The sequence below is a fragment of the Geotrypetes seraphini genome, chromosome 1, assembly GCF_902459505.1.
Source record: "Geotrypetes seraphini chromosome 1, aGeoSer1.1, whole genome shotgun sequence".
Classification (NCBI taxonomy): Eukaryota; Metazoa; Chordata; class Amphibia; order Gymnophiona; family Dermophiidae; genus Geotrypetes; species Geotrypetes seraphini.
In genome coordinates, this window is record NC_047084.1 from 396,761,332 (window position 1) to 396,779,647 (window position 18,316).

Below are 18,316 nucleotides of genomic sequence, written 5' to 3' on the forward strand. Positions count from 1 at the left end.
TTGTTATGAAAAAAATAGGTCAATTCATCACAAAAGAAATCAGGAAAAAGCACTATTCACATTTTAAATATAAAGAACTAAGACAGGAGTTCATTATAAAGGGAGAATAGATTGTAGGACAATATCATGTAAATGGGATTCAAGTAGTATGAGAGGCATAGTAAATGCATATCATTAAAATAAAATAGAAAAGAAGAAAAAAAATAGTGTTCTAAGCAATAATCAATAAAAATAGTATCCAGTTGAAAACAAAGCAATTGATAACAGCATAAACAATATTGGTACACAAATTTCATCTCAATATGCATTTAAAATTGATATATCTGTATTTGAGATTAATAAAATTAAGTCCATAAAACCTGTGAAAGACACAGTTCGACATCACAAAGCAGGAAGCATGAATTAAGCTAAAGTCATCTCAGCGTGAAACATAAAAAAAATCGATGCCTGAAGACAAAGCCATAGGGGGACACAAAGCAGTATAAAAACGTTGAAATTGTATTATATTTCATATAAGCGGACAGAGAAAACATAAACCAAAGTAAAAAAAGTCTAAGGCTTACAAAATCAGCATGTAAAGCAGTAACAACAGAGAGTGGGAGAGTAAGAAGTCTATTTAGAAAAAACATTGACTGAAAAACACAGTTATTATAAACGTAGATAATATGTATTTCATACAGGTAAATGATGTACTTATATATTAAAATCTATTAGTTAAAAAAAGTAGGGAAGACAGAAGAATCGAAAATAAGCCAGAAATAGATAAGGAAGGTTGAAATTACGGCAACAATAAAGACCAAAAGCAAGGTTGCACATATTAGGTACGAAGTTGACTGTTTAAAAGTAAGAGTGCAGCTCAACAAAAATCAGGAAGGAAGCATATCTAGATAAAAGGTATGCCGTTATAATAAGGGAGAGATTAGGAGATAGAATAAATACCAGAATAGAGACGATCAAGATTCAGAATAAAGTATTATGAACTAAGATATTACTTTAGAAAGATTGAGATAGACTGGAGTTATAACCAAAGTAAAATTAAAATCCACATCGCAAAAATAAACATCGTTAAGAGAAAAGGAGCACAAGTAGCGTAAATAAGAAAGAGCAGTTAATAGCGGAAGAAGCAGGTCAGCTTACCGGATATGTTAATATTATAGACAGTAGGGAAACAGAAAACAACAACAGTGCATGTGTTAACAAGTGGGATTAAGTAGAAGTGGAAAACCTTATTGCAAATAGAAAAACAGTTGATAGTTAAGCGAAATGGGAATCGAGTGGTATAGGGGATAAACAAATAAGGTAATTAATTTAAAAGGTCAAAATCATTGCGGCGTTCATAACTCAGAGCAGGAGAATTCATTCTGTAAAAAATGGAGTCGTGGTGAGCACGGGAAAGGCAAAGAAGATGAGGAGAAGCAGGCAAATCAAAATGGTAGCAGCAGTACATGTGAAAACAAGAATTAAACAGTAAGGGGTTCATAATAATAAAAAAAAAAGTCTATAAAGTGTCCTAAATGGCTACTTGGACGATCAAAAAGCCTGTTCGTCCAAGTACCCATAACCAAAGCTGGTGTTTAGACGTATCTAAAACCAGCTTAGGCCTTTCCCCTGCCTCTAAACGCACAGAGAGAAAAGAGGAGTGTTTAGAGGAGGGGAAAGGGCGGGCAGTGGGTGGGAGGTGGGCCGACCTACACTTAGGCGTGCAGCAGGTATAACCAAAACCGTAGGCAGGTTGCCTAGTCGGCACTTATACCTTTTTGACTTAGATGAAGTCAAACCAGGTCTAAGTGCCGAAAAAGGGGCTGCTGAGCTGATGGCCGCTGGCGCGATCAGTTCAGCGTCCCGGCAACCTATCTACCCACCCACCGCAACCATTGCGGCAGGAGAGATGCCTCATCTCCCCTACCGTGATGCGATCACCCCTCTACCTGAACTGCTGCGACCCGCGGCAGGAGAGATGCCCAATCTCTCCTGCCGCATGTTGTGGCAGTTCGGGTAAAGGAGTGATCGCATCGCGACAGGGGAGATGGCCAATCTCTCCTGACACGATACATCACCCCCCCCCCCCGATGATATCGGGGCAAGAGGGAGCCCAAGCCCTCTTGCCCTGTGGCAGCCACGATACCCCCGACGATATCGGGGCAAGAGGGATCCCAAGCCCTCTTGCCCCGGCGATCGTGCCCCCCCACCCGCTGAGTACGATCAGACCAGGAGGGAGCCCAAGCCCTCCTGGCCCCGGCGACCCCCTACCCCCCACCCCCCACTACAATATGGGCAGGAGGGATCCCAGGCCCTCCTGCCCTCAACACAACCCCTCTCCCCCCCAACGACCGCCCCCGAAACCCCGATCAGCCCCCCCGCCAACCCGCGACTCCCCCACCCCCACCCCGTACCTTTCAACATTGGCTGGACGGACGGGTGCCAAGCCCGCTCGTCCGGCAGGCCAGCCGACTCCAGAATGGGGCCAGATTGGCCCAGGCGGCTGAAACTCCACCCACAGGTGGGGCCTGAGGTGCCTGGGCCAATCAGAATAGGCCCTGGAGCCTTAGGCTCCTCCTGTGGGCGGGGCCTTTAGCAAATGGGCCCAACCCTGGGTTGTGTCGAGGGCAGGAGGGCCTGGGATCCCTCCTGCCCGTATTGTAGTGGGGGGGTGGGGGGTAGGGGGGTCACCAGGGCCAGGAGGGCTTGGGCTCCCTCCTGGCCAGATAGAGTCGGGGGGTCACCGGGGCAAGAGGGCTTGGGCTCCCTCTTGCCCCGATATCGTCGGGGGTGCCATGGCTGCCGCGGGGCATGAGGGCTTGGGCTCCCTCTTGCCCCAATGTCGGGGGGTGCCATGGGTGCCTGGGGCAGGGGGGCTTGGGTTCCCTCCTGCTCCGATGTTGTGTGGATTCTGTAACCGGTGGTGTTTTTGACAGACACCGGTTACAAAATCCAGCTTTTAGGCGAAGAACTGGCTCCTCCTTTGCCTTTGTGTTGGACGTTTGGGGCTTAGGCATTTTTTTAGTTCATTATGGGGTGTAAGTGTAGACGTTGTGGGGGTGTACTTGTAGATGTAGTGATTGGCTGGGCGTTTAAACAGCTGAATGTAAAGGCAGGCCATTATCAAAACAAGGACATTTGTTTTGGTTATGGACATTTTCCCTGCTTCTGCTTTCAACGTTTAAGGCCTTAGGCCAAAAAGGGACTTAGACGGTTTTTTGATTATGCCCCTCTAAGTTTATATAACAATGAAAATTTGTCGCAAGAATAACAATATTAAAGTAGAAGGATGAACTCGGTGTAGGAAAAGTCAAAACAATTGAAGAGAGTCAGCTATATTATGATAACAGGAACCGTAGTGGAGATAAGACTGGAACTGATGTGAAAAGAAAAAACAGTCAAGTCCCCATACCCTGTGACTGAATCTGATCCAGATGAGCCTGGAGAAATTCAGGGGAATCAAACACTTTGGTGGAATTGTTGATGGTGACAATCATATGCGCTGGATATTGTAAACCATAACGGGCGTTCATGGATTTCAGCCTCGGGCGCATAGCCAGGAAAGATTTCCTTTTCCTGGAGGTGGTTTGAGCCAGATCAGGAACGATGTGGATCTTTTTTCCATCGATGAAGATACCAGCATGTGCTCTGGCAGCGGTAAGCGAAGGTGTTTAACCACAATTGGGCAGGGGAAAGGTTGATTTTGATGCTTCTTAGAGGGCACCCGATGAGAGCGTTCCAATGTCAATGCTGCATTCAGGAGCCAAATTCAGAACTTTAGGTAACCATTGTTTCAGAAAAGTACTCATATCTGTTCCTTCAATTTCTTATTTTAAGTTATTTCTGTGACTCCGATTGGCCTGATCTTCCAAATCCTGTTCTAGTTTCTTAACTTGTTTTTCCATGTGGCTCTGGGTTTGTGCCATTTCTAGGGCTGCAGCATCAGCATGAGATTCAAGCTTCTCTATGTGCATCTGAAAGTTGGATAGTGAGATGGTAATTTCTGCCAAATCATCTTTCAATTCCTTTGTTGTTTCAAAATGTTTGGTAGGCAAGTCCCTCAGGGCTCGCAGCTCATCCAGCACTAAGTCACCTGCAGTTGCAGCTTTCTTTTCAGATGACAATTTTTCTGGAGTCGGTGGATCAGGTTTGGTCCTTTTCAGACCTACAAATGAGCTAGTAGTCACATCCATTTTACATGGTTTTGACGACAACATTTTCCCTGATTGGAGCAGGAAAGAAAAACTGTTTTCAAGTAGATACAATAAGTCCAGCTTTCAAAATAAGTAGGAGCTAAGGAGAAGAAAAGAGTTCAGGCGTCCATCTTGTCTAGAGCTTGGATACGCCCCCTCTTGATTGAACTTAATATTTGATCTTTATAATGCTATTCTTTTTGTATTGTTAGTTCTTAAGTATGCCCAATAAAAATGATTTACATAAAACAAACCAGAGAAAATATTTTTTTCATACAACATGTAATTAAAATCTGGAATTCGTGGACAGAGAATGTGGTGAAATCAGCTTAGCAGGGTTTAAAAAAGGTTTGGATAATTTCCTAAAAGAGAAGTCCATAGGCCATCCATTATTGAGATTGCTTGTAGAAATCCACTGCTTATTCCTAGGGTAAGCAGCATAAAATTTGTTTTACTACTTGGGATCTAGCAGATATTGGGACCTGGGTTGGCTACTGTTGAAAACAGGTTACTGGGCTTGATGAACCTTCGGTCTGTCCTAGTATGGCAATTCTTATGTTCTTATTGGTAGTGTGATTAGCTGTCTAGTACCCTCTGGGGGAGACAAGGGAATTTTGTATGATCATCTGCTATACTAAGGGCTCCTTTTACAAAGCCGCGCTAGGGCCTTAACGCGCGGAATAGCACACGCGAAATTGCTGCTCCTTTTGAGCAGGTGGTAGATTTTTGGCTAGCGCGCACTTATCCGGTGCGTGTGGTAAAACCGCTAGCGCAACTTTGTAAAAACCTGTTCTGTTTGATACGCAGCTTTCTGTTGTTGCATTAAATTTGACTTCAGACTGTTATGTACTTATACATTCATTCCTTACCACTATCAATACAAACACTTTTTTAAAAACAGAAGACAAATAAGAATCAGAGGAATTTAGTTATTCACAAAAAAACCCTCCCAGAGGGCCCCCCCGATTCCCCTCTTACGATGCCCTCTCCCCCTCTCCCCAGCCCATATGGCACCATTTTCCTTCCTCCCTGCAAAGCCCCACCACCACCCCAGCATAGATAGGCCCCCTTCGTGTTCCAGTGGAGAGATTGTTGGGGGCAGGAATGCAGACCCCTTGCTTCTGCTTGTTCTCTTGGTGCCTCAGAATGGCTGTTATGACCTCTCGTAGCAGTTCATGTGACTATATGAGGAGAGAGGGCATTGTAAGAGGGGGATTGGGGAGCCGCTGGGGGTAGTTTTGGGTATTTTTATTTTATAAAAAAAATATGGTTATGCTGCCAGCTCGATATGTAAAATCTGGTAACTAGGGTTACCAGATTTTACATTGGCCAAATAGCAAATAACTGGCTATCCACCAATATTCAGTAGGAGATAGGTGGCTATCTCCTACTAAATATCCAGGCCAGCAACATAGCTGGTCACCACCAATATTCAGCCAGCTAAGTTCTGTGGTTAGATAGACCCGCCCAAAAAGCAGGTCTACCTTTAGCTGTTAGGATTTAGCCAGCCAGCCCTTTTAATTTTATTTTTAAATTGAAGTGGAGGATGTTGGAAAATGGAAATAAGGAGAAGAAAGGGAAATAAAATTATTTATTGCTTGATCCCACTGACCTTTATTACACGGAGGTTGACTTCCTCTGGTTGAAGAGGATAGGCACTGGTGCACTGTAGAATACAGAAGTTTGGATTAATATCTTTAACCATCTGATAAACCCGACACATTGTATCTTTTGACTGCATACCACTGGAAATCACCATTGGGCGCCCTAAGAAAAAGTACACAAGATAAAAGAAGGAAAATTTTTAATGTCAAGCTCCACATTATGTGTACAAATGCTTTATTTCTCTGATCATTAAATTCAAATACAAATTTTCTTTTTTAACTTTATTTAGTTTTTAATGCCAACAAAAAGTGCAATACAATTTACATACAAATAATAATAATCAAATAAGCACTTATAAACAATCAGAATCTATACAAAAGATAAAGATTCCCTCCCCCATCCATCATTACCATCAGGAATACCACCAAAACAAAAGATATACACACCCCCCCCCCGCTCCCCACCCTCCCCGGGTGTGTGGGTGAAATACAATGGAAAATAAAGATAAAAATAAAGGACAACTATAACAAATCCTAAAAGACAAGTCAGCATTCATTTTCTCATACTTATAAGTTAAGCATAAGCTCGCCCACCAGAAAATTAAGGCAATCCCAATTCTTCCAATTGCAAGTAATCATTTGCATGGCTATCTCGGTCATAATTAGGAAAAGCCGGCATTTATTGTGATCCATGGGTGACTTAATATGCAATAACATTCCACATATAACTACCTCATACGTCAATGGAATTGATGCCTCCAGTATGGTATTAATCTGTCCCCATATTAACTTCCAAAAGTTAAGTATCAAAGGACAATAGAACAGATGATGATCCAGTGTCCCTACATCAAGATGACAGTGCCCTGTGATGAGTTTTCAATTCTATACACTACAGTCCAGACATCTTGAAGCATAATTGTTTTATTGCCCAACTTGGGCCTAGTAGTAGGACCAGTAGGCATTGAAACAGGAGATACAGTAAGAAATTGTTTTCCCATAAGAGAGTTTTTTTGCTCCAGCTCAGGAAGTAGTGGAGAAGTTAAGTCTGAACCTGATAGGGAAATGGAGTCATCCTTCTCTAGTAAAGATGTAACAGGGGGGTCACATGATGCTGTGTTCTTGAATGGACGTGCCTCCGTACAGCTCCGTGCCGTGCCGACCTAAATCTGCTTTTCAAATTCTGCTTTCTTACCCGACTCGTTTTTGGGATGCTTCAATGCCTTCTGGGGGGTGGCTGGTGAGTGTAGAGCTCTTCTCTGGAGTATTCCCGATCACTATGACTGCTAAAACACAACGGGACACCTGCGGAAAGTTGCGGCACACTGATACCAAAATGGCGGAGGTCCGTGAGGTCCCTGTTTACTATTCAGGAAGCCGCCATACAAGAACTTACTAAATCCCTCACCCTTGTTATGGAAGATAAACTGACGAAGATTCAGACCTTCTTGGAGGATTTTCAGGAGACCTTGGAAACTCATGCAGGCCGTCTCCAGAGGTTCGAGGACCGGGTGGCTCAGCAGGAGGACCACGCGGCTAACTTCGAGGAGCGGATTCGGGTCCTGGAATCTGTTAAACTTACTCTGCTGGAACGCATTGATGACCACGAAAACTGGAGCTGCCGAAACAACTTGCGGTTTATCGGGCTGCCTAGCACTATCCGCAATGTGGACCTGCGCTCCTGATTAGAGTACTGGCTGCCTGGGGTTCTGGATTCAGGCGATGCAGGGGAGCGGATCATAATTGAAAGAGCACATCATGTGGGCCCTAGGAGAGACAATGATCAATGGCCTCGACTGGTCCTCGCCTGCTTTCTGAATTTTGCTACTAAGGAGCGTGTTCTCGCCAGGCATTGCCGAGGGCCAGAGTTTACCTATGAGGGGCACAAGATCCTGGTTTTCCAGGATTTCTCACTGCAGGTTTCTTCCCGTCGGGCGATGGCGCCTCACTGTCATGCCTTGTTTCAGCGCAACATCAGAGTCTCCCTGCTATACCCTGCGAGGGCTTGTGTCTTTCATAATAACAGGACTCTTTACTTTGACACGCCTCGAGACCTGGAGCGCTTCATTCAAGATCTGCCAGCGCCCCTGTGTGCAACGCCGAGCATTGCCTGAGTTCTGCTGATGCTTGCTGGTGTCTCCGTTTTACCTCTGCGAATCCTGCTCCTGATATTTCTCTCTGTGCTTGAGCGTGGACGATGCATTGTGTTGACTTTTCGTCTGAGGGTTCTCCCAGGCTTCGTGGATGGGACAGCGCCGCTTTTTCCTTTCTGAGTGGAGGCCACTGGAGTGGGGCAGCCCAATTCTCTGCCACTATTTCTATCTGATGTGCAATGAGTCCTTGCAGGCTGCCCCGGGGGACTTTGTCTGTTACTGGGCCCATGGTGGTCCTTCTCTCCTTTCCCCTCGGGGGGGAGGGGTTCCCACCCGTGGACTTTGCTGCCTGTCATCAGCCACCCTCGTCCTAGATATGATCCCTCTGGACTCTTTGTTATGGCTTTGCCCCACAGCGGCCCGGCCACATGTTCCCGAGGCGCCGATACTCCTGACTCGGCGCTGCTGTGGCATGGCAGAGACCTTCTGCCTCTGCTTGTTCTGTGGGGCCGTTTGGTTATTTGCTTCCAGACACTGTTCAGAGTTCTTGTCATTGTGGTTATTGTGTTGTGTTGATATACTCTTCTCGGGCATGGCCCAGAGCTGTTTGTTGCTTTTCCAGAAATGGGGTGTAGCATGGTATTACTGTGCTGGGTTGTGGGTTTGGGTGGGATTGGGCGGGATGAAGGGGGGAGGGTGGGTCTGGGGATATGCCTGGTTGTGTGTATGGCTGTATGTGCTTCTGGAGGATGGTTCACCTTTTCTTTCTTTTTTCAGCTGTGGGCGGCTTCTATTTGTGAGTTGGAGGGGGCATTGGCTGGGACGGCCTCCTCCACTCCATGCTATGGTTTATTGCCAGCTTTATTTCTATGTCCTTGATGTACTGCCATGGCACAACTGAACTTCATATCTTTAAATGTAGATGGAATTCACTCGCCTGTTAAACAAACCAAAATCTTGGCATATCTTAAGAGGGAATGCACTGACATAGCATTTTTACAAGAGACCCAATTGACTCCCAGTGAACATGCTAAGCTCAGGAGGGATTGGGTGGGGCAGGTGGGCCATGCTTCTTTCACTGCTCGTAAATGTGGGGTGGCCATTCTTGTCCATAAAAGCATTCCCTTTCATATTCATAAGTAAATTGAGGACCCCCAGGGACAGTACATTATTTTGATTGGGAAACTCTGGGGTCACCCGCTTGCACTTTGTAATGTTTATGCCCCTAATGCATACTCCCATAGTTTTTTCTCCTTTCTGGTGGGTCTTTTGTCACCACTGGACTCTAATTCTCTAATTGTGGGAGGGGACTTTAACGTGGTAGCTGATCCCTCCAGAGAATGCAAGCCTGCTAAATCCTCGTCGCGGGGCCATTTTGCTAAGGGGATTAATTTTCTTCTGAAAGAACTGAGCCGCCTGGACGCATGGTGCCTTCTGCATCCCACTGAAGCTGATTTCTCCTTTTACTCGCATCCCCATGCAGTTTACTCCCGCATTGACTATCTTCTTATCTCGAAGGCGCTCTTTCCTAAACTGGCAACGGCGCGCATTCTAGAGCCTTTGGTTTCCGATCATGCTCTCATTGGCTTGTCTCTACAATATAGCCCAACTCCAGCTGCTCATATCTGGCGGATGTTTCCACAGCTCTACCGGGATCCTCGATTCTGAATCTACCTTACCCAGAAATGGGAATCTTATGTTCAGACTAACTCTGTTGATGATGTCGGACCGGTCGTATTTTGGGAGGCAGCTAAGGCAGTCAAGTGTGACCACATTCTTGCTTATTCAGTAGCGCAGCGCAAACTTAGTGATCGGACTCTCCTATCTCTTTCCGCAGATTTGCAAGCGTTGCATCACAGTCATGTTGCTAATATAGATGATACTGCCAGGCGCAAAGTGAACCTCCTCAAGACTCAAATTAATGATTTGTTAAATCAGCATGCAATATCTATTGTTATAAATATAAGTTGCATCAGTGGGGCGACAAATCGGGCCGCCTTTTAGCCAATTTGGTGAAACCGCCGAAGGCCCGGCACATTATCACCTCCATTAGGGACAAACGAGGCATTCTTCACACCGACTCGCAGGTTGTCACACATCAATTCGTACAATTTTATACTGATCTATATTCGGCACAGCCTGATGACCCTGAGCCCAGGGACCGTTTTTTGCGTGATCTGGCCTTGCCCAAGTTGAATGATGCGCAACGGGACATTCTTAATGGCCCTATTATAGGGAAGGAGATATAGTCTGCTATAAAACATCTTACATTGGCCAAGACTCCGGGTCCTGATGGCTTAGGCCCTGAGATCTATAAACTCCTGACACCAGAGGCGCTTCTGCCTTTATAAGCTTATTTTATGGGACTTCGCACGGAGACTCCGCCAGGGAATACCCACAACCGGGCGCACATTATCATCTTGCCAAAGCTGGGACGTCCTTTGGACGCATTAGGGTCCTATCGTCCCATCTCTCTTTTGAACCAGGATGTTAAATTCCTGGCAAGCATCTTGGCCAACTGGCTCAACGCCTATCTCCCTGCGCTAATACACGAAGATCAAGTGGGCTTTGTGCAGGGCCGGCACACCTCTATGAACTTATTGAAAGTCTTGGCAGTATTGCAATCCTCTCATGCCCCGGATGACCGGGCTTTGATTACGAGCCTGGACATCAAAAAAGCCTTTGACATGGTGTCCTGGGCACACCTTTTTAGGGTTCTGGGGCGCTTTAGGTTTCAGGGAGATTTTCTTGCCTGGGAGAATGCCCTGTACTCTAATCCTCAATCGCAACTGCTGGTGAATGTCGGAGTTTCTGAACCTTTTCCATTGGGTAGAGGTACGTGCCTGGGATGCCCTCTCTCCCCTCTTCTTTTTCTCTTGTCTCTGGAGCCTTTGGCGTTCTGTATATGGGGGGATCCCGACTTAGAGGGTTTACGAGTGGGTACCTATGAATATCGTATCAGCATGTTTGCCGACATGTTGTTATATGTCCGGCACGCAGATAGGAATGTCCCGATCCTTATGTCCATTATCAAGCTTTATGGCTCCTTTTCTGGGCTCCGAATCAACTTCAATAAGATGGAGGCTTTGCTATTGGGATCTCCCCCCTCGGCTCCCTGGTGCGCCCACCTGGGCATTGGCCTAGTCCCCGGAAAGCTTAAATATTTAGGCATCATGCTATATTTTAGCCCTACTAAACTCTATACAGTGAACATCACCACCACTCTCGGTAAAATTAAAACTCTTTGTCACAAATGGCGCTCTTTACCTCTATCCTTGATGGGCAGAGTCGCTCTGGTTAAAATGGTTAGATTTTGTTCCCCAAATTACTATACCCTTTGCAGACCATTCCGGTGTGGCTTACGTGCGCAGATGAACAACTCTATCGGTCGGTCATTAGCTCCTTTATCTGGGGGGGGGGTTGGGCTGCTCGCATCAGTTTCTTGAAATTAACTCATAGTAGGGAGCAGGGGTCTTGGTCTCCCAGACATCCATCTTTATAATGTTGCGGCTTTGCTCCGTTGGATCCATAAACAACTGGTGTCTGCGAAGCGCTATTTCCCCCCCCCCCCCCACTCTCCTTGCCGAATGTTGCTTTTCTTACTATCTTCACAGAGGCAGGCATGGCTATGGCGGACCTGGTGTGGCATACCCCCCTTTTCCTTTCTTACAGCCCTTTCATCAAGCTTGGTGGTGGCGGCGGCTGCGGCAGGGCCAGGTGCCTACAGCCTCCCCTCTCCTGTCCCTCTTGCGGAATGCTGATTTCGCTCCCGGGTTGCATGGCCTTGCTAGTTTGAGGGGCCGGGTGGAGAGGGGCCTTACACTGGGCGCAGTCCTGGCTCTGGGGGGGGGCCTTTTCCCATCCCTTCAACAGCTGAGAGATGCTTGGGAGCTGCCTGGTGCCCCCTTTTATTCCTACACTCAAATCCATCATTATTATTTATCTGTACATAGGGCTCATGGGGATCGCTGGACCCTAGGTAAATGGGATGAGATCTTTGTGTCCACCCCTGCCATCTCCAATAGAATCTCTACGTGGTATGCAGCGGGTAGATTGTGCCTGGGAGATTGTGTAACATCTATGGCCCGGGAGTGGTCCCGCGACTTGGGGCTGGAGGTTACGTCTCATGATCTACATCAGTTTTTTCAAATCCTCTACCTTCACATAAAAGCGGTGTCCCTTCAAGTGACCCAATTTAAAATATTACACAGGGCATACCTCACTTGCTCTAGAGGACACACCTTTGGCCTCTGGGACTCCAGTTTTTGTCTTAAATGCAAACTCCAGCGGGGCACCTATTGCACTCTTTTTTCGAGTGTCCTACATTACAGTTTTGGACCCTGGTACGAGCATGTTTACAAACTATCCTAGCTTGTGATATCCCCTGGAATGCTTCTGCTTTGTTACTGGGGGATGTGCAGGAGTGGACCCAGCATGGCCTGGATCCACCCTCTTTGAAATTTGCTCTCCACACTATTTTGCTGGGGAAACAGCCTATCTTACAGCAGTAGGTCTCTGCAGAGGATCCCACCTATGTCAGATGGCTTGCTCTACTGAAGCAGCAGGCCCGCTATGAATTGGACTCTTACTCGTCCCAACCACAAGACAACTGGAAAGTGTATTGCGGGCTGTGGAAAGTGTATTGTGGGATGCTTGTTTGTCCCTTTGATGTTCAGCCGTACCTCCTTGACTATGAGGGGTGCTGGGATTCCACGTTTCTTTTGTTATTACTTTTGATTTTGACTTTCTTTGACTATCTGTCGAGTGAAGCTGTCTCCCTGGCCTTCATTTTCCTTTCTCTTACCTCTTCCAGTGGTTTTTGACTGTAGTGAGTGGAGTGTGCAACCATGTGTTTGTGTGTGCGTTGTGCGCCTGTTGTGTGTGAGGGAGTTTGGTTGTCTTGAATCGTTTGGGGATTCTGTTTAGCTTTTTCAAACAATGACAGAGATACTGTTGTTGCATGTACTGACTCATTTATATGATAAACCCGTTCTTTTATTGGTCTTTTTGTGGCTCCTTCTCCTGTCCAGGTTTTCCCATCCTTAGTTACTGAGTTGTTTGGGCACTCAGTGCTGGACTTATTCCGTCGTTCTTCATGGCTGTGTATTTTTGTGCAATTGATACTGTATATCCTTCTGACACTGCACCCGGTTTTCTCTGTATCAATAAAAATGATATTACAAAAAGAAAAGATGTAACAGGTTGAGGTGGAGGTGTGGGTTTGCCAGATGAGAGAGAGGCAGATTGGGATTGTAAATCAATCTTACCTTCAAAAGGTAATGGGCATAAGTGGCGATCCATTGGTCCTGATATATTTGAAGAAGTAATCTTAGCTTTCCATTTGCCCATAGTTTTCTCCCAACTGCTTCTCGCTCCTCCTGGCTCTGAAGGGGCTCAAAAGGGCCGTGTCATGCCCCTTTGGCCACGTCCTTTTCTGCAGTTCACAGCTGATATATCTTGAGGAGAAAGGACCTCTCCTCCTGGTCAGAAAATGCTGGGCAGTGGAGAGTGGAAACTCTGGCAGGGTGCAGTCAGCCCTCTGGTCTCCGAGGCTCACAGCTGATATATCCTGAGGAGAGAAGATCTCTCCTCCTGGTCGGCAAATGGCGGGTAGTGGCTGCAGGGGTGCCTGACTGGAGAGTGGAAATTGGCTGGGTGCAGTCAACCCCATGTTCAAATTTTTCTTCTTGACAACGAAGTCTTTCCCGCAGGGACTCTACAGTTTCTGAGGTTGTTGCTGCTGAATCTTCAATATCTGCAACCCGTGCTTCAAATCCACCAGTTCTGCGTGAAAGATCAGAAAAAAGTGCCTCCATTTTAGCCAATTGGTTAGAAATTTGTGTGAAACAGGGATCCAGCACCTATACAACTGCTACAGTGAGCTCCCCTAAAGAAACTGCCATACTATTTAATGGTTGTGATTTTTCTTTATCCTTCTCCTTACGTAATGATCTGGAGCTCATCTGGTCCATTTTAGACAAGTATTGATCTTTAAAAAAAAAACTTCTGCTTAAATTCTGCGCCAGTAAAAACACAGCAAAACAGCTGATTATAGCCTCCTCCCCTGTCTACCATTGGCGGCAGGTTCAAAATGAGACATAAAGTCAATTTAGTTTACCTGTAACTTACTAATTTTTTCATTTTCTTTGGAGGTAATTCAAATCATTAAGGTTCTTACCATCTTCACATTAATCAGTTAGTTCCCTGCAAAAACTCATTAAACAGCTGATACTAGTCTTCTCCCCCTTTCCACCATTGGCAACAAGTCTAGAAAGAGGAGTAATTCAATTTACTTGTGTTCCGCTCACCCTTCACTTCACTTGTGTCCCGCTTCACTTTAGTTAGACAGTTCGCTCTTGTGGCTTGGCTGTGAGTAAAGATGGAGGCTTAGTTTGAAAGCTCCTTCCATACTTGCCGTTGTTTTAACATTTGACAGTTTCTCCTAACCTGAATTCTGTTCCTGATAGTGGCAGCGAGGTTGTATATAACGAACAGTTCAAGTAACTGGAAAAAATTTACTTACTCGCTGCAGGAAGATTAGGTTTGCCTGCTTGCCAGCTCACTGCCTCTTTGGTTCAATCAGCAATTTGATTTCCGGCTTCGCAGTCCAGTTTGAGGGTGGAATGGCAAGTAGGGAGTGATTTGGGAGGAGTTGTATATGGCAGGAAGGCTGCGGATTGGGTAACAAGCTTTTTGGCAGAGCGATTAGAGATTGCTGATTAATGAGCTGTGAGTCAACGAGCGCTGAAGTGGGCTCTGAATGGTGGTTACAACCATTTAAAGTGTACTGCCTACAAACTTTAATTTTTCATCGCTCTGTCCCAAAGATACTTGTAATACAACATAATATATTATAATACCTTGAACGCTCCTTCCCATAGAGTTTGTCATATATGGTGCTCAAGACAGATATCAGCATAGACAAAAATCTACAGGCACTTTTGATCCAGCAAGATGCCTGTATTTGTTAACTGATCTCTGAGACAGGTGCTTTAAGATAACAAGATTGAATGACATATTAATTGTCCTGCAACATCAACAGCTGACAATTCAATACTCTGTTAAAGACTCTGGTTACAGTAATAATATTTATTTGGGCCACGTTGAATCTTTTGAAGGGCTCTCTGTCATAAGCTGTTAGTTGGAGACTAATGGATTTTTCTTTCTAGCAGGAAATAGCAGTAGGGTTCCCTACAGGTATAAATTAACTGTCAAACCTAAGAGTTTGGAAATAATTTGCTGACATCTATTATAAACTGCAGGTTATTTGGTGAAGTGCTGACTATAAAAAAAGAGCTAATTAGGGGTTGAAGAGATCAGATAAAGAAATACTACATTACCACCAAAGATTTATGCTTCATTAATTCAGCTATTGTGCTGGCCAAAGTGGGAAGAGGCTCAATTACAGTGCAGCGTGCAGCTGGAATAAATCAAGCTGATCTTATTGCTGCCTCAATAAATAAGAGTTGCTGTCAGTGCATGACATAAATCAGCACCACATCGCTAACATTAATAATATAAATTTTATTCTTTTGGGAATCTTCAGTGAAGAAGTAAACAGTGGTGACTGGATTGGCCTGCTATATTGCACAGCTTTGATAAATCTACAGGCAAGTTTAATATTGAGATGTGTCAGGAAAACAACAAAAGATTGATGCTGCATTTGCTGCAGGGAAAGCAAAAAGATTTCAAACAGATCATACAACCCCATCTAAAATCCCACTACCATCAGAATTTGATGACCAGTTTGGTCTGGTTCTAGCAAAGCTTCAAATCATCAAGGACATGCTGCAGGAAAACTGCACGGATATTAAGACTATGCAGGAGGAGATGATAAACATGACCAATCAATTAAGGATAAATAACATTCATTCAGATCAATTTGGAAAAACAAATGATGGAATCTGAAAATCAAAGACCATTTGGTCATAAGTAGTCTTGAGAGAGAAGTGGAAGATCTAAATAACCGATGTAGAAGATGTAATGTTAGAAAGGTGAGCTTACTGGAGGGTGCTGAAGGGGACAATTTAATTCTATTCTTGGAGGAAAACATTCTGAAGATTCTCTCATTAACTCAACATCAGCCGTTTGAAACAGACCGTGCTCACTGAATCTCGTCTAGAGCTTCATCATCACATAGTTCTAGACCTATCATTTTCAAACTTTTGAGATATCAGCAAGCGTTTGAGATTCTGAATATAGTTAAGCAAGGGAAAGTTATAAAATGGCAACATTTAAGGCTCTTCTTTTTCCAGATTTTGCAAAAAATACGGCAGACAAAAGGACCTCTAAGTCTCAGAGGTCAGCTTAAACAAATGGGAGCCAGATATGGATTGTTTTATCCTACGCAGATAAAAGTGACTCAAACTTTCTTGAAGAATTTCAATTAAAAATGAATGAATATTTTCAATTCAATGCTTCAGAGGAAATCTCATTGGAAACATTATGGGATGTTTTTAAAGCTACCATGAGGGGCAAATCATTTCGCATTCAGTACATTTAGAAAACAAAGAAAAAGAGAATTTTCTAATTTGGAACAAAATATTGTGGCATTCCAATCCCTAGGGATGAACCTGTCAGGGTTAAGTCAGGTGCTAAACTAGTTCCCAGAGGCAGGAAACCAGAACTTCAAAGACTGCAGAAGTCAGGGCTGCCTATCCTGAAGAGAATGAGCCTGACTCTGACCCAGAACCTATTCTAGAGCCAGAGCCTGTCAGGAAAGCAAGCTCCCTTAGAAAGTTCAGTCAGTTACCAAACTGCAATATCCTCAGTGAACTGAGAGGGAGCCAGAGAATATACAAACCTGTGCCCCAGCCACCTAAGCTAGGGAGTGGCTTTAACAGCTTATAACAGCTCTCAAAGAGTGTGAAGCAGGCAGCTCAGGAAGACCTGGCAGATAGGACTCTTCTGGCCAGGCAAGGGCAAAGCACCAAGCAGGAGCCCATGGAATGGGAAGGCCCTGCACCCCAGGATACTACAGAGCTGGAAGCCCCAGAAGAAAGCATGGACATAGTGTTTGAAATGCCTGGAGCTGAACCGGAACAGATGGATGTGAGTTTGGTAATTTCCTGCCAGTGATTTAATTTACCCTTTTTTGGGTATTGGGTTTTGGGGACAATTGACAGATGAAGTCAACTATCAAGGAACTATGTTTGTGAAGGTTTTTTTGTTGTTGCACAGCAGTGGGGGCAGTGCTGGAATTGTGCACAGTACTAATTGAACTACTCTATACCTGCTGGGACTGAACTTTTAGGAAGCTGGTGTGGTTTTTTTTTTATTGCTGCATTGCAAGAGAGTGACTGCTAGAATTGGGGAGGGTTCACAGAAGACCTTGGGTTGGGAATTTTGTGGGTGCTTGTTAAAAGCCATTGTTAAAAATGAACCCAGCAATTCTGTTCCCAGTCCCCAGGGACTGGAGAGTTGCTACAGCCTAGAGAGACAAAGTTTGAACTGCATTGCGCTGAAGTTTTGTTTTGGTTGTACTGCAAGGGCCTGGTGAAGCTCAGGACTGTGTTAACCTAAAGTCCAGGTCTCCACTAAGTGGAGTGGAATTGTTGGTTTATTTTTTTTGCTCTTCCTTTTTTCCTGTTGGGAACAGTGTGGAACTGCCCAGGACATGACTGCAGGCTACTTACCTGGGGCAGAGCTTGAGTTTTGCTTATTGGACTACAAACTGGCTACTATGAACTTTTTGCTTGTTGAGTGAAAGCCAGTACAGTAGTTGTGTTTCCTTTTCTTTTGTGGATTAAACTTACTGCAATGGTCTGAGAGCTTTTTGGTTTATTATTATTACACCAGAAAACTGAATTATTATGTAGGGTTTCCCCCTTTGGGAGCTACACCAGGGTCGTGTTGCCACCTGTCAGCGGCCCCCGCAGTCTCCTTGCAGGCCTAACTGGTGAAAATATTAAGGAATTGGAGTCCAAATTAGCTGTGAAATGGGAACCAATTATACTACAGGCCCTCTTAAAAGCAAAATATAATGAGATATCTTCGCAACTGGCCAGGAAAGATTTATTTTCTCAGCAGGCTCTGTATTATGGAAACTCGAATAAGGTGGGAAGATTATTAGCTAATTATCTTAAAGCTAAAAAAAGAAAAGTAAAAATTGTGCCGATTAAAGATGTTAAAGGTGAAACTCATTCTCAAATTGGAAACATTGTAAAACAATTTCTGAACTTTTATAAAGCTTTCTATTCTTCTGAGTCTTATTCAAATAAAGAATTTGAAGGGTTAGAGTTTTTAAAGTTGATTAAAGGACCAAAAGTTCCCGAGCATATAAAAGGAAGTATGGAGGCACCTATATCACTAAAACTATTACAGCGTTGAAGTCCCTTAGAGTTGGATCCGCTCCAGGTGGTGATGGTTTCACTGTAGAGTTTTATAAATCATTTCAAATTACCCTATTACTTCATCTATTAAATTTATATCAGGCTCAATTAACTAAAGG

At 44.6% G+C, this 18,316-nt stretch overlaps 1 protein-coding gene across 1 annotated transcript in view; it reads right to left on the minus strand.

Moving 5' to 3' along the window:
* LOC117347248 (sialic acid synthase-like) overlaps positions 1 to 18,316 on the minus strand; it is a 179,281-nt gene that overhangs the window by 43,334 nt on the left and 117,631 nt on the right. The window contains exon 4 of the mRNA XM_033917915.1: positions 5,785 to 5,939. Coding sequence (XP_033773806.1) covers positions 5,785 to 5,939 — 155 coding nt within the window. The remainder of the gene's footprint in view (positions 1 to 5,784; positions 5,940 to 18,316) is intronic.